Here is a 19,272-nt window from a genome sequence, read left to right as displayed (position 1 = left end):
ACCCAGGTGCCCCCTTGGTGTCAGACTTTTGATGTCTGTTCAGGTCATGATCTCTGGGTCATGAGACAGAACTCTGTGTCAGGCTCCATGCTCAACATGGAGTCTGCTTAAGACTCTCTTCTTCTCCCTCTGCCCCTCTTCCTACTTGTGCATGTGTCTCTCTCTCTAAGTAAAATCTTAAAAGAAAGTTTGAAACAATCGATGAGGTAGAGCATTTTTTGGGAGTTTTGGAGAGGTAGGGAGTAATTATTTGATCATGTTTTCAATTTTATCCATGGTTTATTATCTATTCAGATTTTATTTTCCTTCTCTTTGAGATAATTTTAGTAATCTGTATTTTTTCTGGAAATAACCATTTCAAACATTCAACTGTATTAGCATAGAGTTGTACAAAGAATTATCATTCATATGAAATGAATGTATCAGTATCTGTGTATTTGTAGCATTTTTCTCGTTTTTGGTTTGTATATCTGTGTTTATCTTTTTTTTAGTTTTCTCTTTATTTTCTTTAATCTTTATTGACAAAGATATATCTTAAATATCCCTATCCTCCAACTTACTCCCAAAAAACAATTATTGAATGTATTCTTGAATTTAACATTATTTTGTATTTTATTAGGTTTTACTTTTAGTTTTACTTTATTATCCCTCATTTTAATATTTTTCCAATTTTTTAAGTTGACTCTAAATTCTCTTTGTTATCTACTGTTCTGTCTCTTTCAATAATAAAAGCAGTTTAGTCTATGACTTCCTTTGATTACAGATTTGACTAAAACTTGCTTATTTTGATATATCATGTTCTCATATATTGCTGTTTTCTAAATAATCCGAAATTGTAAATTTATCTCCCTATTCACATTGTAGAAGTTATTAGGAGAAAGTGTTAAATATTCTTATGCTTTTGGATTTTATTTGGCTTAAGATTTTGTTATCAATATTTAGTGTTATTTTATTGTGTTGAATATGTAACCCAATATTTATGTAACCCATATGTAAGCCAAATTAGAGTAAAACTTATTCTGAATCTGCCATTTTTTTATCTCCAAATAATCCACCATTGCCAAAGTAATTTTGTTGATGATCTACTTTGTTTTTCTATTTAGGTTCGAGATGATCAAACCTTACTTGGAAAAGTCTGCAGCAGTGAAACCCTCTCTCACATTAAATCCATTACTAATAGTATCTGGATCAGGCTTAAAATAGATACTTCTGTTGTAAGAGCTAGTTTCAGAGCTGTTTATCAAGTCGGTAAGAAAATTTATGCCTCAGTTTTTAAGTGTCTAATTTGATTGTAACATTTTAATTTCTTGAAATAACTTAATAATTTTATGTCTTTTATTGATGAGGAAAAAATTCTAAATATCACATTCCTTTATATGCCTATGAGAACTAAACCTTGCAATAAAAGTGAAGGCAAGAATCATTTATCTCTAAACACATACCACTATCATTTTCACATTTACAGCATGTGGAGGAGAATTAACCGGAGAAGGGTTCATCCGCTCACCTTTTCATCCTAACGTGTATCCGGGAGAAAGGATCTGCAGGTGGACCATCCGCCAGCCCCAAAGCCAAGTAGTTATTTTCAATTTCACTGCCTTTGAAATTGGAAGTTCTGCCCACTGTGATAGAGATTATATTGAGGTAAGAGTAAAACCTCTTTGAATACTTGTATTTGGTTGAATGTTATTGAAAATATGATGTCATATTATCCTCGGATCTGCCCCAGGAAACAAAACTTTGTAAAAAGTTTGTAAGGAGGAATATACCCCATGATTAAGTGGGATTTATCCCCAGGGATGCAATGTTGGTATGTATTACAAAATCAGCTAATATAAAATAAAATAAAGGGGAGAGGAGTCAAGATGGCGGAGAAGTAGCAGGCTGAGACTACATCAGGTAGCAGGAGATCAGCTCGATAGCTTATCTAAACATTGCAAACACCTAAAAATCCAATGGGAGAGCGAAGAGAAGAAGAACAGCAACTCTAGAAACAGAAAATCAACCACTTTCTGAAAGGTACGACTGGCGGAGAAGTGAATCTAAAACGACGGGAAGATAGACCGCGGGGGGAGGGGCCGGCTCCCGGCAAGCGGCGGAGCAACGGAGCACAAAATCAGGACTTTTAAAAGTCTGTTCCACTGAGGGACATTGCTCCAGAGGCTAAACCAGGGTGAAGCCCACGCGGGGTCAGCGTGGCCCCAGGTCCCGCAGGGTCACAGAAGGATCGGGGGTGTCGGAGTGTCGCAGAGCTCGCAGGTATTAGAACGGAGAAGCCGGCTGCAGAGACAGAGCCGAGGACTGAACTCTCAGCTCGGGGTTACCTTGAACTGGTCGCGGGCTGGGTAAGCTTGGAGCGCGGCTAGAGGCTGGGGATACGGGAGTGATTGGGTGCTGTCCTCTGGGGGCGCGCTGAGGAGTGGGGTCCCAGGCTCTCGGCTCCTCTGGGCCGGAGACTAGGAGGCTGCCATTTTCATTCCCGTCCTCCGGAACTCTACGGAAAGCGTTCAGGGAACAGAAGCTCCCAAAAGCGAACCCGAGCCAATTACTTAGTCCGTCCCCCGGTAAGGGCGGTGCAATCCCGCCTCGGGCAAAGACACTTGAGAGTCACTACAACAGGCCCCTCCCCCAGAAGATCAACAAAATATCCAGCCAGGACGAAGTTCATCTATCAAGGAGAAAGCAGATTCAATTCCTAAGACAGCAGAGCAATTCCAGAGGAGGAGAAAGCAAAGCACGGAACTCATGGCTTTCTCCCCATGATTCTTTAGTCTTGCGGCTACTTCAATTTTTTTTTCTTTTTTCTTTTTTCTTCTTCTGCTAAATTTTTAAAAACTTTTACCCTTTTCTTTTTTAATGTTTTTTGACTAGTTTATCTAAATATATATATTTTTTCTTTCTTTTTTATATTTTTTCTTTATTTGTTTTATTTTTTAAATTTTTTTCTTTTTTTTTCTGAACCTCTTTTTATCCCCTTTCTCCCCCCCACAATTTGGGGTCTCTTCTCATTTGGTTACAGCGCATTTTTCTGGGGTCCTTGCCACCCTTTTAGTATTTTATTTGCTCCTTCATATCCTCTTATCTGGACAAAATGACAAGGCGGAAAAAATCACCACAAACAAAAGAACAAGAGACAGTACCGAAGGCTAGGGACCTAATCAACACAGACATTGGTAATATGTCAGATCAAGAGTTCAGAATGACGATTCTGAACATTCTAGCCAGGCTCGAAAAAGGCATGGAAGATATTAGAGAAACCCTCTCTGGAGATATTAAAGCCCTTTCTGGAGAAATTAAAGAACTAAAGTCTAACCAAGTTGAAATCAAAAAAGCTATTAATGAGGTGCAATCAAAAATGGAGGCTCTCACTGCTAGGATCAATGAGGCAGAAGAAAGAATTAGTGATATAGAAGACCAAATGACAGAGAATAAAGAAGCCGAACAAAAGAGGGACAAACAGCTACTGGACCATGAGGAGAGAATTCGAGAGATAAGTGACACCGTAAGACGAAACAACATTAGAATAATTGGGATTCCAGAAGAAGAAGAAACAGAGAGGGGAGCAGAAGGTCTATTGGAGAGAATTATTGGAGAGAATTTCCCTAATATGGCAAAGGGAACAAGCATCAAAATCCAGGAGATGCAGAGAACCCCCCTCAAAGTCAACAAGAATAGGTCCACACCCCGTCACCTAATAGTAAAATTTACAAGTCTTAGTGACAAAGAGAAAATCCTGAAAGCAGCCCGAGAAAAGAAGTCTGTAACATACAATGGTAAAAATATTAAATTGGCAGCAGACTTATCCACAGAGACCTGGCAGGCCAGGAAGAGCTGGCATGATATATTCAGAGCACTAAACGAGAAAAACATGCAGCCAAGAATACTCTATCCAGCTAGGCTATCATTGAAAATAGAAGGAGAGATCAAAAGCTTCCAGGACAAACAAAAACTGAAAGAATTTGCAAACACCAAACCAGCTCTACAGGAAATATTGAAAGGAGTCCTCTAAGCAAAGAGAGAGCCTAAAAGTAGTAGATCAGAAAGGAACAGAGACAATATACAGTAACAGTCACAGTAACAGTCACCTTACAGGCAATGCAATGGCACTAAATTCATATCTCTCAATAGTTACCCTGAATGTTAATGGGCTAAATGCCCCAATCAAAAGACACAGGGTATTAGAATGGTTAAAAAAACAAAACCCATCAGTATGTTGCCTAAAAGAAACTCATTTTAGACGCGAAGACACCTCCAGATTTAAAGTGAGGGGGTGGAAAACAATTTACCATGCTAATGGGCATCAGAAGAAAGCTGAGGTGGCAATCCTTATATCAGATCAATTAGATTTTAAGCCAAAGACTATAATAAGAGATGAGGAAGGACACTATATCCTACTCAAAGGGTCTGTCCAACAAGAAGATCTAACCATTTTAAATATCTATGCCCCTAATGTGGGAGCAGCCAACTATATCAACCAATTAATAACAAAATCAAAGAAACACATCAATAATAATACAATAATAGTAGGGGACTTGAACACTCCCCTCACTGAAATGGACAGATCATCCAAGCAAAAGATCAACAAGGAAATAAAGGCCTTAAATGACACACTGGACCAGATGGACATCACAGACATATTCAGAACATTTCATCCCAAAGCAACAGAATACACATTCTTCTCTAGTGCACATGGAACCTTCTCCAAAATAGATCATATCCTGGGTCACAAATCAGGTCTCAACCGGTATCAAAAGATTAGGTTCATTCCCTGCATATTTTCAGACCACAATGCTCTGAAGCTAGAACTCATCACAAGAGGAAAGCTGGAAAGAACCCAAATACATGGAGACTAAACAGCATCCTGCTAAAGAATGAATGGGTCAACCAGGAAATTAAAGAAGAATTGAAAAAATTCATGGAAACAAATGATAATGAAAACACAACAGTTCAAAATCTGTGGGACACAGCAAAGGCAGTCCTGAGAGGAAAATATATAGCGGTACAAGCCTTTCTCAAGAAACAAGAAAGGTCTCAAGTACACAACCTAACCCTACACGTAAAGGAGCTGGAGAAAGAACAAGAAAGAAACCCTAAACCCAGCAGGAGAAGAGAAATCATAAAGATCAGAGCAGAAATCAATGAAATAGAAACCAAAAAAGCAATAGAAAAAAATCAATGAAACTAGGAGCTGGTTCTTTGAAAGAATCAATAAGATTGATAAACCCCTGGCCAGACTCATCAAAAAGAAAAGAGAAAGGACCCAAATAAATAAAATCATGAATGAAAGAGGAGAGATCACAACTAACACCAAAGAAATACAGACAATTATAAGAACATACTATGAGCAACTCTACGCCAACAAATTTGACAGTCTGGAAGAAATGGATGCATTCCTAGAGACATATAAACTACCACAACTGAACCAGGAAGAAATAGAAAACCTGAACAGGCCCATAACCAGTAAGGAGATTGAAACAGTCATCAAAAATCTCCAAACAAACAAAAGCCCAGGGCCAGACGGCTTCCCAGGGGAATTCTACCAAACATTTAAAGAAGAACTAATTCCTATTCTCCTGAAACTGTTCCAAAAAATAGACATGGAAGGAAAACTTCCAAACTCATTCTATGAGGCCAGCATCACCTTGATCCCAAAACCAGACAAGGATCCCACCAAAAAAGAGAACTACAGACCAATATTCTTGATGAACACAGACGCAAAAATTCTCGCCAAAATACTAGCCAATAGGATTCAACAGTACATTAAAAGGATTATTCACCACGATCAAGTGGGATTTATTCCAGGGCTGCAGGGTTGGTTCAACATCCGCAAATCAATCAATGTGATAGAACACATTAATAAAAGAAAGAACAAGAACCATATGATACTCTCCATAGATGCTGAAAAAGCATTTGACAAAGTACAGCATCCCTTCCTGATCAAAACTCTTCAAAGTGTAGGGATAGAGGGCACATACCTCAATATTATCAAAGCCATCTATGAAAAACCCACCGCAAATATCATTCTCAATGGAGAAAAACTGAAAGCTTTTCCGCTAAGGTCAGGAACCCGGCAGGGATGTCCATTATCACCACTGCTATTCAACATAGTACTAGAAGTTCTAGCCTCAGCAATCAGACAACAAAAAGAAATTAAAGGCATCCAAATTGGTAAAGAAGTAGTCAAACTATCACTCTTCGCAGATGATATGATACTATATGTGGAAAATCCAAAAGACTCCACTCCAGAACTGCTAGAACTTGTACAGGAATTCAGTAAAGTGTCAGGATATAAAATCAATGCACAGAAATCAGTTGCATTTCTGTACACCAACAACAAGACAGAAGAAAGAGAAATTAAGGAGTCAATCCCATTTACAATTGCACCCAAAACTATAAGATACCTAGGAATAAACCTAACCAAAGAGGCTAAGAATCTATACACAGAAAATTATAAAGTACTCATGAAAGAAATTGAGGAAGACACAAAGAAATGGAAAAATGTTCCATGCTCCTGGATTGGAAGAATAAATATTGTGAAAATGTCTATGCTACCTAAAGCAATCTACACATTTAATGCAATCCCTATCAAAATACCATCCATTTTTTTCAAAGAAATGGTACAAATAATCCTAAAATTTATATGGAACCAGAAAAGACCTCGAATAGCCAAAGGAATATTGAAAAAGAAAGCCAAAGTTGGTGGCATCACAATTCCGGACTTCAAGCTCTATTACAAAGCTGTCATCGTCAAGACAGCATGGTACTGGCACAAAAACAGACACATAGATCAGTGGAACAGAATAGAGAGCCCAGAAATCGACCCTCAACTCTATGGTCAACTAATCTTCGACAAAGCAGGAAAGAATGTCTAATGGAAAAAAGACAGCCTCTTCAATAAATGGTGCTGGGAAAATTGGACAGCCACATGCAGAAAAATGAAATTGGACCACTTCCTTACACCACACATGAAAATAGACTCCAAATGGATGAAGGACCTCAACGTGAGAAAGGAATCCATCAAAATCCTTGAGGAGAACGCAGGCAGCAACCTCTTCGACCTCAGCCATAGCAACATCTTCTTAGGAACAACAGCAAAGGCAAGGGAAGCAAGGGCAAAAATGAACTATTGGGATTTCATCAAGATCAAAAGCTTTTGCACAGCAAAGGAAACAGTTAACAAAACCAAAAGACAACTGACAGAATGGGAGAAAATATTTGCAAACGACATATCAGATAAAGGGCTAGTATCCAAAATCTATAAGGAACTTAGCAAACTCAACACCCAAAGAACAAACAATCCAATCAAGAAATGGGCAGAGGACATGAACAGACATTTCTGCAAAGAAGACATCCAGATGGCCAACAGACACATGAAAAAGTGCTCCATGTCACTCGGCATCAAGGAAATACAAATCAAAACCACAATGAGATATCACCTCACACCAGTCAGAATGGCTAAAATTAACAAGTCAGGAAATGACAGATGCTGGCGAGGATATGGAGAAAGGGGAACCCTCCTCCACTGTTGGTGGGAATGCAAGCTGGTGCAACCACTCTGGAAAACAGCATGGAGGTTCCTCAAAATGTTGAAAATAGAACTACCCTATGACCCAGCAATTGCACTACTGGGTATTTACCCTAAAGATACAAACATAGTGATCCAAAGGGGCACGTGTACCCGAATGTTTATAGCAGCAATGTCTACAATAGCCAAACTATGGAAAGAACCTAGATGTCCATCAACAGATGAATGGATAAAGAAGAGGTGGTATATATACACAATGGAATACTATGCAGCCATCAAAAGAAATGAAATCTTGCCATTTGCGACGACGTGGATGGAACTAGAGCGTATCATGCTTAGTGAAATAAGTCAATCGGAGAAAGACAACTATCATATGATCTCCCTGATATGAGGACATGGAGAAGCAACATGGGGGGTTAGGGGGATAGGAGAAGAATAAATGAAACAAGATGGGGTTAGGAGGGAGACAAACCATAAATGACTCAATCTCACAAAACAAACTGGGGGTTGCTGGGGGGAGGTGGGATTGGGAGAGGGGGAGGGGGCTATGGACATTGGGGAGGGTATGTGCTATCGTGAGTGCTGTGAAGTGTGTAAACCTGGCGATTCACAGACCTGTACCCCTGGGGATAAAAATACATTATATGTTTATTTAAAAAAAAAAATTTGGAAGGGGAGGCGAACCATAAGAGACTATGGACTCTGAAAAACAACCTGAGGGTTTTGAAGGGTCAGGGGTGGGAGGTTGGGGGAACAGGTGGTGGGTAATATGGAGGGCACGTATTGCATGGAGCACTGGGTGTTGTGTAAAAACAATGAATACTGTTATGCTGAAAAAATAAATAAAATGGAAAAAAAAATAACGGAAAAAACCTTCCACAGGATTACCTCAGTAGATGCAGAATAAACATGTTGCTAAAATCCAGTGTCTTTTCGTGATAAAAATGCTCAACAAACTAGAAATAGATGGGAACTTCCTTAATTTGAAAATGGGCATCTATGAAAAGTCCACAGCTAATATATTTACTGATGAAATACTAAATCTTTTGCCCTTATCATCAGTAAAAAGGTAAAGATGTCTGTTCTTATCACTTCTATTCAACATTATATTGGAGATTTTAGCTAGAGCAATTAAGCGAGGAAAAGAAAGAAAATACATTCAGAATGAAAAGGAAGAAGTAAAACTATCTCTCTTCACAGATAACATGATCTTATATATAGAAAATCATAAGGAAACCACACATACATACATACATACAATTAGAAGGAATACACACACACCAACATATTCAGCAAATTCCATGATATAAGATTAAAACATGAAAGCCATTTCTTTTTCTATACACTAGCAGTGAACAATTTGAAAATGAAACCAGGGAGGCAATGCCCTTTACAATAGCATTAAAAAGGAATAAATATTGAGAAATGCATCTTTAAAAAGATGTATAAAACGTATAGTCTTAAAGCATTGTTGAAGGAGATTAAGGATCTAAATAAGTGGAAAGACATCCCATGTTTATGGATTAGAAGACTGAATGTTGTTCAGTTGGCAGTACTCCCCAAACATATCTGAAGATTCCATTTAATCCCTATCAAAATCCCAGCTGGCATGTTCTGCAGAAATTCACAAGCTGATTGCAAAATTCATCTAGAAATGACAGAATAACTAAAGCATTTTTGAAAAAGAAGAACGAAGTTAGACGACTCACACTTAACCAATTTTAAAACTTAGAAAAAAGCTGCAGTAATGATAGTATGTTATGTGAGTAAGGACAAAAATTGGAAAAATGGGAAAGCATTGAAAATACAGAAAAAATCTATTCCTGTATGGCCAGCTGATTCTTGAAAGGGTCACCAAGACATTTCAATGGGGGGAAAAATAGTATTTTCAGCAAATGGTGCTGAATAACAACATGCAAAATTGTGAAAGTAGACCCTTTCCTTACACCATACACAGAAATTAATTAAAAATGGATCATAGACCTAAGTTAAAACAGTGAAACTTTTAGAAGACAACAGAGGGGTATTTATGACCTAGGTTAGGCAAAGGCTTCTACATATGACACAAAGAACAACAAAAGAAAAAAATAGAACATTGGGCTTCATCAAAATGAAAAACAATCTTAATTTTTAAAGTGGGCAAAGAATCTAAATGCATATTTCTTCAAAGAATATACACAAATAGCCAACAAGCATATAAAAAGTTGCTGAATATCATTCATCTTCAGAGAAATACAAATCAAACCATAGCGAGATACTGCTTCACAAGTAGGAGGATGGCTATAATCCAGAAGCCACAACATAAGAGTATATGGGCAAGGACAGAGAGAAACTGGAAACTTCTTACACTTACACACTGCTAGTGAGCATATAAAGTGGTACAGCCACTTCAGAACACAGTTGCAAGTTCCACAAGAAGTTACACATTTGAGCCAGCACTTAGCATTTATCATTTGACCAAGCAATTCGGCTCCTACCTGGATGAGGTATGGACATACCATATGTCCACATGAAAATTTTACATAAATGACTACAATTGTTATTCTTGGTAGCCAAAAAGAAGAAAGAATATAAATATCCATCAACTAATGAATGGATTATTAAAATATGGTGTATCCATACAGTGGGATATAAAAAGGAATGAAGAAAAGACATATTTTACATGGATAAATCTTGAAAATAGGTTAAATGAAAGAAGCTAGTCATACAAGACCAAGTAGTATGTAATTTTATTTATTTGAAATGTCCAGTGTGGACTCTCTGAGCCTGGGGTTTGAGGGAAATGGAGAATGATCACTAAAAAGTGTCAAGTTTCTTTAGGGGTGACTAAAATTTTATTTTATGACATTAATAATATCTTTCAGAAATAATTATTCTTAAAAACAGTTGTACTGGATATTATATAAGACAGATGAATCACAGACCTGTACCCCTGAAACAAACAATACGTTATATGTTAAATAATTGAATTTAAAAAAGCAGTTTTCCAAAATAATATCTAACAAAATAAACTTGAATATACCTTTTTTTGTCATTTTTGTTTACTCAGATTGGTAGCAGTCCAATTTTGGGTTCTCCGGAAAATAAAAAATATTGTGGCACAGACATACCTTCATTTATAACATCTGTGTACAATTTTCTTTATGTCATATTCGTGAAAAGTTCTTCTACTGAAAATCGTGGTTTCGTGGCCAAATTCAGTTCCGCAGATTTGGGTAAGATACTGACATTTTCTCCTACTTTGCCTTTGGACAGAAAAAGTAAGCAACAGTAATAAATTATTATAGAAAATTCATCTACACTGTAGATGTGTAGTTATCAACATTGTAAACATTTTAAAGTACACTCAAAAGGCAAAGAAAAAAATATATTTCCTAATCAGTACGTATCAAGAGTTAACTGATTTCTACTAATAAAAGAGAAAAACTAGGTTATCTTAAGTGGCATATGGGGAACATGTTTCTTTTTCAGCTTTTAAGAGGTTATGATCAGATTATTTTATTTTGAATTCTGGGTAGCTTGTTGGTTGGTTATTCTAATAATGATTATTATTTTTATTTTGACAGCATGTGGAAAAATTCTGACAGAGTCAACAGGAATCATTCAAAGTCCTGGCCATCCAAATATCTACCCTCATGGCATCAACTGTACCTGGCATATATTAGTCCAACCCGGCCACCTGATTCATTTGCTCTTCAGGGTATTTCATCTGCAGTTTCATTACAATTGCACAAATGACTATTTGGAAGTTTATGACACTGGTTCGGAGACATCTCTTGGGAGGTAAAATATTTTTCTTTTATTTTCTTTCTTTCTTTAAAATATTTCATTTATTTGACAGAGAGAAATCACAACTAGGCAGAGAGGCAGGCAGGGAAAGAGGAGGAAGCAGGCTCCCCGCGGAGCAGAGAGCCCGATGCAGGGCTCGATCCCAGGACCCTGGGATCATGACCTGAGCTGAAGGCAGAGGCTTTAACCCACTGAGCCACCCAGGCACCCCTGTTTTTATTTTCTTTTATCACACAAAGAACTTCCTGCTTACTTGCTTTCCTACTGCAGTGAAGAATGTTAAAATCGACCATGTTGTATTATAAAAGCCAGTTGAGAGCAACATGTTCGCTCCTCAATGACCATTTCTGTATCACTACTGACTACTCTGTAGTCTTGGTCTTCAGTAATTAAGTTTTGACATAGTGTATGCCCAATGAAAGCATTGCCAAAATCAAGATAATTCCTCACCTCTGTCTCTCATCCCCATCCCCAGGAAACAACCAACCTTTTGATAACTATAAATTAGTTTGTAAATTCTAAAATTGTATAAAAAATGGAATTAAACTGTATGTACTCTTTTCTTGTCTGGCTTTTCTTAGCATAATCTTGTTGTTGTTGAGCTTCTTGGATCTGAGGGTTTATAGTTTCATCAAATTGAAAAATTTTTGGTCATTATTTCTTGAAATAATTTTTCTGTCTCTTCTTCCCTTTGGGGACTCTGATTACAAGTATCTTAGGCCATTTGATATTGGCCCACAGCTTACTGATGAACTCTGCTCATTTGACTTTGAGTTCTTGTTTTCTGTGTGTTTCATTTTGGAAAGTTTCTATTGCTGTGTATTTGAGTGCACCATCTTTTCTTCTGCAATGTCTATTCTGCTATAAATCCTACCAAGTGTATTTTTCACGTTAGACATTATAGTTTTCATTTCTAGAAGTTCAGCTTGGATCATCTTTTATATCTTCCCTGTCTCTACTTTACACATTAATTTTTTTTTCTTTAGCTTCTTAAATCTCTGGGATACAGTTATGACTATTTTAATGTTTTTATCTGCTAATTCAGTCATCTGTGTCATTTCTTGTGTTCTGATTTTTTTTAAAAAGATTTTATTTATTTATTTGACAGAGAGAGAGAGAGAGAGAGAGAGAGAGATCACAAGTAGGCAGAGAGGCAGGCAGAGAGAGAGGGGGAAGCAGTCTTCCAGCTGAGCAGAGAACCTGATGCGGGGCTCGATCCCAGGACCCTGAGACCATGACCTGAGCTGAAAGCAGAGGCTTAACCCACTGAGCCACCCAGGCACCCCTCTTGTGTTCTGATTGATCAATTTTTCTTCTCATTATGTGTTCTACTTTCCTCCTTTTCATGTCTGGTAATATTCGATAGGATGCCAGACGTTTCCAATTTTGTGTTTTTGTGCAGTGAACATTATTGTATTTCTGTATGTGTTTTTGAACTTTGTGGTGTTTTTTTTTTTAATTTAATTCCAGTTTGTGAACATACAGTGTAGTATTAGTTGCAGGTGTACAATGTGATTTAACTCTTCTATACAACAGGCGGTGCATATCACAAGTGTACTCCTTAATTCCTATCACCTGTTTAATCCATCCTGCTTCTCCCCCTCCCTTCTTGTAATCATCAGTTTGTTATAATTAAGAGTTTTAGAGATTTTTAGAGAATTTTAGAGATGAGAAAACTGAAGCATTGGGGTTGAGTGATCTGTTTAAAGTCATCAAGCCTCCAAATGATGGCGCTGACGCTAGAGTCTGTGCTCTGAGTTTATGGTCTATGCTTTCCCTTTATTGTGTAACTTTATTACATTTTTATTAATAAGTTCATTAATATGCTATACAGTGACTTTGTATACCTTGCAACTTCTCGTTTCCTTAAACTTCTTATGCATGGCAAGCCACACAGCTAGGTATACACATATAACCATTTCAGGGAAGTAATCATGAATAGGACAATCTTCAGCAACTTTGCAAATGTTTTGGGTTTGAAATGTATTTATTTTTCAAGGTTAATGGGGGGCTATTATTTTTTATTTTTACGTGTCCTAATTTTTGGTACATCATTTCAAGTATACCAAAAGTTTTAAAATCTGTGTTCTTGGTTTCAAACAGATACTGTGGAAAATCAATCCCACCATCTCTTACCAGTAGTACCAACTCATTAATGCTTAAATTTGTGGCTGACTCTGACCTTGCTTATGAAGGCTTTTTAATAAGCTATGAAGCAACCAGTGCATCAACAGGTAATAGAACAACATCGTATACTTGGTTTCCCTCAATCCATTGCAAAAATGTACTATGAGAATACTTCATCCCCAAACCCATGGTACATAATGAAAGCTAATTTAGAAAAGAGTATAGTGACTTCAGTGCCTTCCTTATTAAAAATAGCAATTAGACCACAGTATTGTATCAATGTTAAAGTTTCTAATTAACATAATTGTAAGTAATCTGTAAGAGAATGTTTTTATTCTTAGGAATGATACATTGATGTTTTTAGGGGTAAAGACATGCCATATCTCTAAAATATTCTCAGTTGGTTCAGATGGTAAGTAAATGAGTAAGTTAGAAAAAGAGACAGAGATAAAGCAATGAGGGCAATATACAAATAGTAAATCTAGGTAAAAAGAATTTGCGAGCTAGTTCTTAAAACTTTTTAAGTTTAAAATTCTATCAAAATAAAATGTTACTTATGAGACTGAATACTAATTTTAAGAAATTAGAGAAAGATTCCTAGATGATTATCTTTTAAAGCCCCCAGCCCATAAATAAATAGATAAATAAATAAAAATGTATGTATTTATTTTTAAAAACTTCCACTCAGAATCCCTTCCCAATTTCTCATGTATTTCTTCTCCGAGTACCTGACCACCATACTTTACTTCATGCAAAATTGCTGTTTTCTGGTAGTTTAAGTTCTGTGTTTAGGTAGTATGGCTTTAGATTTCTCCAGAATCGTGAGTGTGAGTGATTCATGCACTTTTCTCTCCTGAGGGCCCCATTCCAGGAGACAGTTTATTATTCAGCTCAAGCACATAGGAAATTGAATCCCCAGCAATTACCATAGTTTATGTTAAACGATTGACGTATTCACTGGACTTTGTCCAGGTGTTTAACATCCAATGACCAAAATTGTCTTTTTAAGAAATTACAGTGTGCACACAATTTTCCATACTTCTGTAGTTTTATCTGCCTCATATATTTGGCCCAAACCACACTGAATATTAGATTAAGATTTGGAGTCGGTCACTTGGATTCTTTGGGCCACAGTTTTCTCATCTGTAAAATTAAGGAATTGGATTTGATAATCTCTGAGATGTCATCTGGCTCTAATCAGCTATGAACACAAGTTTAATTTGCTGCCTGAATAAACCGGCTGTGTCTTAGATAACATACATGCTGGTAGGGCCTGCTGAAGGTATGGAACTCTGTTACGATGTGCAAAGTAAGACACAGCTCTGTAATGACGAAAACAACCTCACTAATACCACACTAACTTATAAGGCGGTAGCAAGTGCAGTAGGAACTAAGAGCAACCACAATAATCTGGCAGGAAGGATATTAAAGTTAAATTTTAATTTAAAAAAAGGGTTTTCAGAAAGATAAGATACAGGTAAAGTAAAAGAAAGGCGAGAAAAAGGGAAGAAACAAACGGGAGAAAAAGAAGCTGATAAAGAAAACATAGAGAGGCTGGGTGGCTCAGTCAGTTAAGCATCTGCCTTTGACTCAGGTCATGATCTTGGGGTCCTGAGATGGAGCCCCACACTGGGCTCCTTGCTTGGCGGGAAGTCTGCTTCTCCCTCTGTCCCTCCTCCTGCTCGCTCTCTCTCTCTCTCTCTCTCTCACTCAAATAAATAAATAAAAAGAAAGACAATACAAGAAAAGATATTTGACAAAAAGAGAAGGGAGCCCTGATATCAGAAACTCAAAAGACTCTTCGATCTGCCTCCCTGGGTGATAATCATTACTTTGGCTTCTGTCTGGTCCAGACAGGGTCGAAAGCACAGACAAGGGAGTGTTCGCCTTCCCCGCTTGGCCAAGCCTGGCCGGCCACTGTGCTTCTGCCTTTTGCTGGGTGAACTCATCGGTCTGACTAATAGTCAAGTATTCTAAACAGCAATCAGATGACAGACCCAGGAAGTCTTATGGCACATTCAACTTACCATTTTGGAGCCTGTCTCAGTTTCCTATTGGGCAGGACGTGAGTGACTGGCGGTGGTGAATTGTTACTGGTGGCCCCATAGGACTGTTCAGGGAGGGACTGATGTAGGTAGGGGTTGTGCTGACAACTGCCAGCCTGTGGGCTAACCCTGTGCAACCTGAGTCCTGGGGGCTGCCCACCTGGATATAGGAGGTATAGGGATGCTTTCTTTTCAGTTGTCACCTGATTTTTTTGTATTCGCTACAAAATACAATCTCAGGAAAGAGCCCCGATGGAAGCTTAGTCATTGGCCCTCATCCTATTTTATTGCTCTAGCAGAAGTTATTTTCAGAGCAATAATGACAATATTCGGCTGGTGATTTCTAGTTCACAGCAGGTGTGAGTTTCTCTGCTGAAATCTTTCCTGTCTTTATCTAGTGAAGGTTCAATTTCCCGACTTAAATCCAGTTACTTTTCCTGTATTTCATGTCATGGGCCTATGATGTCAGCTCTTAAATATGTGTTTGGGAGGAAAGAGATCAGTTTCTGCTCATTACTTTGACTCCCTCCCTCATCACAGTTTCTCCCTGCATCCCGATGTGCCTGGGGAAATAGAAACAAAGAACAAACCAGTAAAATGTTTCTGGGTAGAAATTCTGAAGAATTTTTTAGTAGCATTATTAGATTAGGTTTTACATGTTTGCTTATTTAAAGTATAAAATATTTGAATTTTGAAAGAATATAGTTGATTATCCAGCTAACTTTACGAATTTCAGTCGTAATTTTATATTCTATTAGCATCTCCTACATATGAATTAAAATAATCTTACCACAAGGAGACTTTTAAGGTATAAGAAAGAATAGAGAAATGTACTTGATGACTTTTCTATTTTAATATTAGACAAAAACCCATGTAACACTTAGTCCAATGTTTTTCAAACATTGCAACATTCATGCCTCATTAGTGGTTCATGAAGTTAACTTACTAGATTACTATCTGTATTTGTTCAAAGTATGGAACAGAATAGAAAAGAATAGAATAGAAAGTATCAATTTATCATAAAAAATTTGGTGTCACCTCATGAAACCTGTTTGCAATATCCATGTGTGTGCATGATTGATGTAAATGTGTTTTTATGGTGTGTCAGAAAGTTCAAAACACAAATCCAGTTTAATTACTTATTTTTTTTCCATGAGGGAAAGTGAGGACCCATATTGAATTTTCCTCTCAAGAATGCACAGCTAATTGGTTTAGAAGCCAAACCAAAACAGTCCAGTCCCAACATTTAATCCATTTGTTTCATCCTGTCCAGGTGAGCTCTTGGAAATGTTCCAGATTAAATGTACTTGGTGTGGCTGGTAATATTCAACTCAGAGTATGGAAGGACTGTAGTAGTGAACTTCTTATTTTCTGCAAAAAAAAAAAAAAAAAAGGGAGGGGGGAGCTTTATAGTTGTCTGAAAAAATGGTCAGGAAGTGTCAGACCCACATCAGTATAGGGTTAAAAGTGGGTAGTAGTGGGCTTTCCCAACCTCCGCATTCCCAGTTCAGAGTTCCCACCCACCCTATAGTCTATATTTCTTTTTTTTTTTTTAGATTTTATTTATTTATTTGACAGAGAGAGAGATCACAAGTAGGTGGCGGGGGGGGGGGGGAAGCAGGCTCCCTGCTGAGCAGAGAGCCTGATTTGGGGCTCGATCCCAGGACCCTGAGATCATGACCTGAGCCAAAGGCAGAGGCTTAGCCCACTGAGCCACCCAGGCACCCCTCTTACAGTCTATATTTCATCAGTTACCCTGGAATGAGCCCAGAAGAGGCATCTAAGAGTGAGAAGTTAAGTGATGAACAAAGGACAAAAGTGGGTTTCTTTAGAAGAAATGAATAGGGGATACTCTTTCTATTTTCAAACTTTGGTCCAGGAGAGCAGTGTTCTCAAACTCTAGTGTTTATAAGAAACTTGGTGTGGGATTTTCTTGTTACAAATTCAGGTATCAGGTCCTCATCCAGAAATTTGGATTCAAATATGTGTAGGGTGGGTTTTCACCAGTTTAAATGGTTCTAATAAAACCTCACAATTCTTCAGAGATTCTGGACGTTAAGTCTTAGCGCATAAATTGCTATAGAATTACAGCTGAGGTGTAATGGGGAATTAGACTTCCACTGGTCATGCTGGAAAGTACTTTCCATGCTACCGAAAGGCTGATGGCTAAGTCACAAGTTTTGGGCTGTAGGCCAGCCTTGACACTACCTTGAAAAAGTACCAAGCTCCTCATTATTTTCATTCACCTTGAACTCTGTATTTTCTGCTATGAGATCTTCAGATATTTTCCTTCTGGGAAAGGTTTTTAGTTAGTCTGTTGATCTTTTAAAGATTTACTTTCGCATCGGTCAGAATGTTCTCCTATTTTTGTATATATGGGTATTCTAACACTTCACAGCTTGGTAGATTGGTCTTATTTAATTTATTACATTTCTTCATCCTTAGGATGAAGGTGCTAAATGAAACATTTGTGATATTCCTAGTCTTCTGCTCACCTTAATTTCTAGATTGACATTTCCTGCATGGAGAAGCCAGGGATTGTTAAAGAGTACAGGATTTGGAAAAGGGAGGACTTGGGTTTGAAATTTCAGCTTTGTCCTGTCTGAACTAAGTGATGTTCAGAACTTAACCTCTGGGAGTCTGAGATCCCTCATCTATACCTCTCTACAATGTGGACATTGTGACACGTGGCTGTTTTATATAGTTGGGGAAGATTAAATGAGACATTCTATGTGAAAATTAAACAATTGCTGTAAACCACCATGACTATTCCAGGTTTAAAATGAAATTACTGAGGTCCAAGTACAATTTCACAATAGCCGTGTTGGTGAGTTAGCTTACATTCATATTCAATTAGTCACCTGTGAAGGGAAAGAAAAAGCCATGGCCATGACCACCTAGCAGCAAATGGTGGCAAAATGTTAGATTTGGGTTAAGGAAGATTCTATTTTCCTGAAAGAGAAACTGAAGCTGAAATTTTATCTTCTCTGAAGTCTTCACTATGAAGAATTGCTAACCAAATATGCCAGTTGGTAAGCAGGTGATGGTTCTTGGGTTGACTATTCTGTACATTTTCAAAAAGTCTGAGGTCATATGGATTCATACAGACGTGGAAGTTTCATAAATGAGATCAGAAAACACCACCTATGGATTGATCCCTAATGTAATTGGATAATCACATAGGTTATCGCAAATGGCAAAGTGGGGAGGTGATGGAGCAGTTACCCAGGACCTAGGGTCTCCCAAGGTGACGCATTCTTCTGTCCACTCTTCCTGTCTCCCAGATCGAATAGGACTGATGTCATCACTGCTTTGTGAATTAAGGATTATCTATGTTTTGGATTTTCCTTTTTGATAACGAACTAAATGTTACATTTTTAAAACTTTTTTGAAAATACTTAGTGGAGGGAAAGATACATTTTTAGAAAAATATAGTTTTGTGACTTTGTAAGGGTTCACAGAGAACATTTGTATATTCTCCCTTTCCTTCCTTTATTTTTTTGGGTTGTTGTTGGGGGTGATCAGAAAGAGAGATATGTGAGGCCTACTAACAGTTGTTTTTGATCTTCAGAGGGGTGCTTTTCCATTTCTAGTTCAGTTGAATATAATGGATAGAAGAAATGTATTTTTCTCCTTAATCTTTGCAAATGTTAGACCATCATAAAAAGCAAACTGCCATTGGATATGAATTTTCCTTTAGCAAGATGAGATATAAAGAAAAGGCATTTTTAGGAGCTCTGGGTGGCTCAGTCAGTTAAGTGTCAAAAGCTTAGGTCATGATCTCAG

General features: G+C 37.6%; 1 protein-coding gene across 1 annotated transcript in view; it reads left to right on the top strand.

Annotated features, from left to right (window-relative positions):
* CUBN (cubilin) overlaps positions 1-19,272 on the top strand; it is a 269,195-nt gene that overhangs the window by 46,675 nt on the left and 203,248 nt on the right. Inside the window, exons 18-22 of the mRNA XM_046012645.1 lie at positions 1,104-1,248; positions 1,466-1,644; positions 10,575-10,740; positions 11,092-11,308; positions 13,418-13,548. Coding sequence (XP_045868601.1) covers positions 1,104-1,248; positions 1,466-1,644; positions 10,575-10,740; positions 11,092-11,308; positions 13,418-13,548 — 838 coding nt within the window. The remainder of the gene's footprint in view (positions 1-1,103; positions 1,249-1,465; positions 1,645-10,574; positions 10,741-11,091; positions 11,309-13,417; positions 13,549-19,272) is intronic.

Source organism: Meles meles, chromosome 7 (assembly GCF_922984935.1).
Source record: "Meles meles chromosome 7, mMelMel3.1 paternal haplotype, whole genome shotgun sequence".
Taxonomy (NCBI): domain Eukaryota; kingdom Metazoa; phylum Chordata; class Mammalia; order Carnivora; family Mustelidae; genus Meles; species Meles meles.
This window is presented reverse-complemented; position numbering and strand designations above follow the sequence as displayed.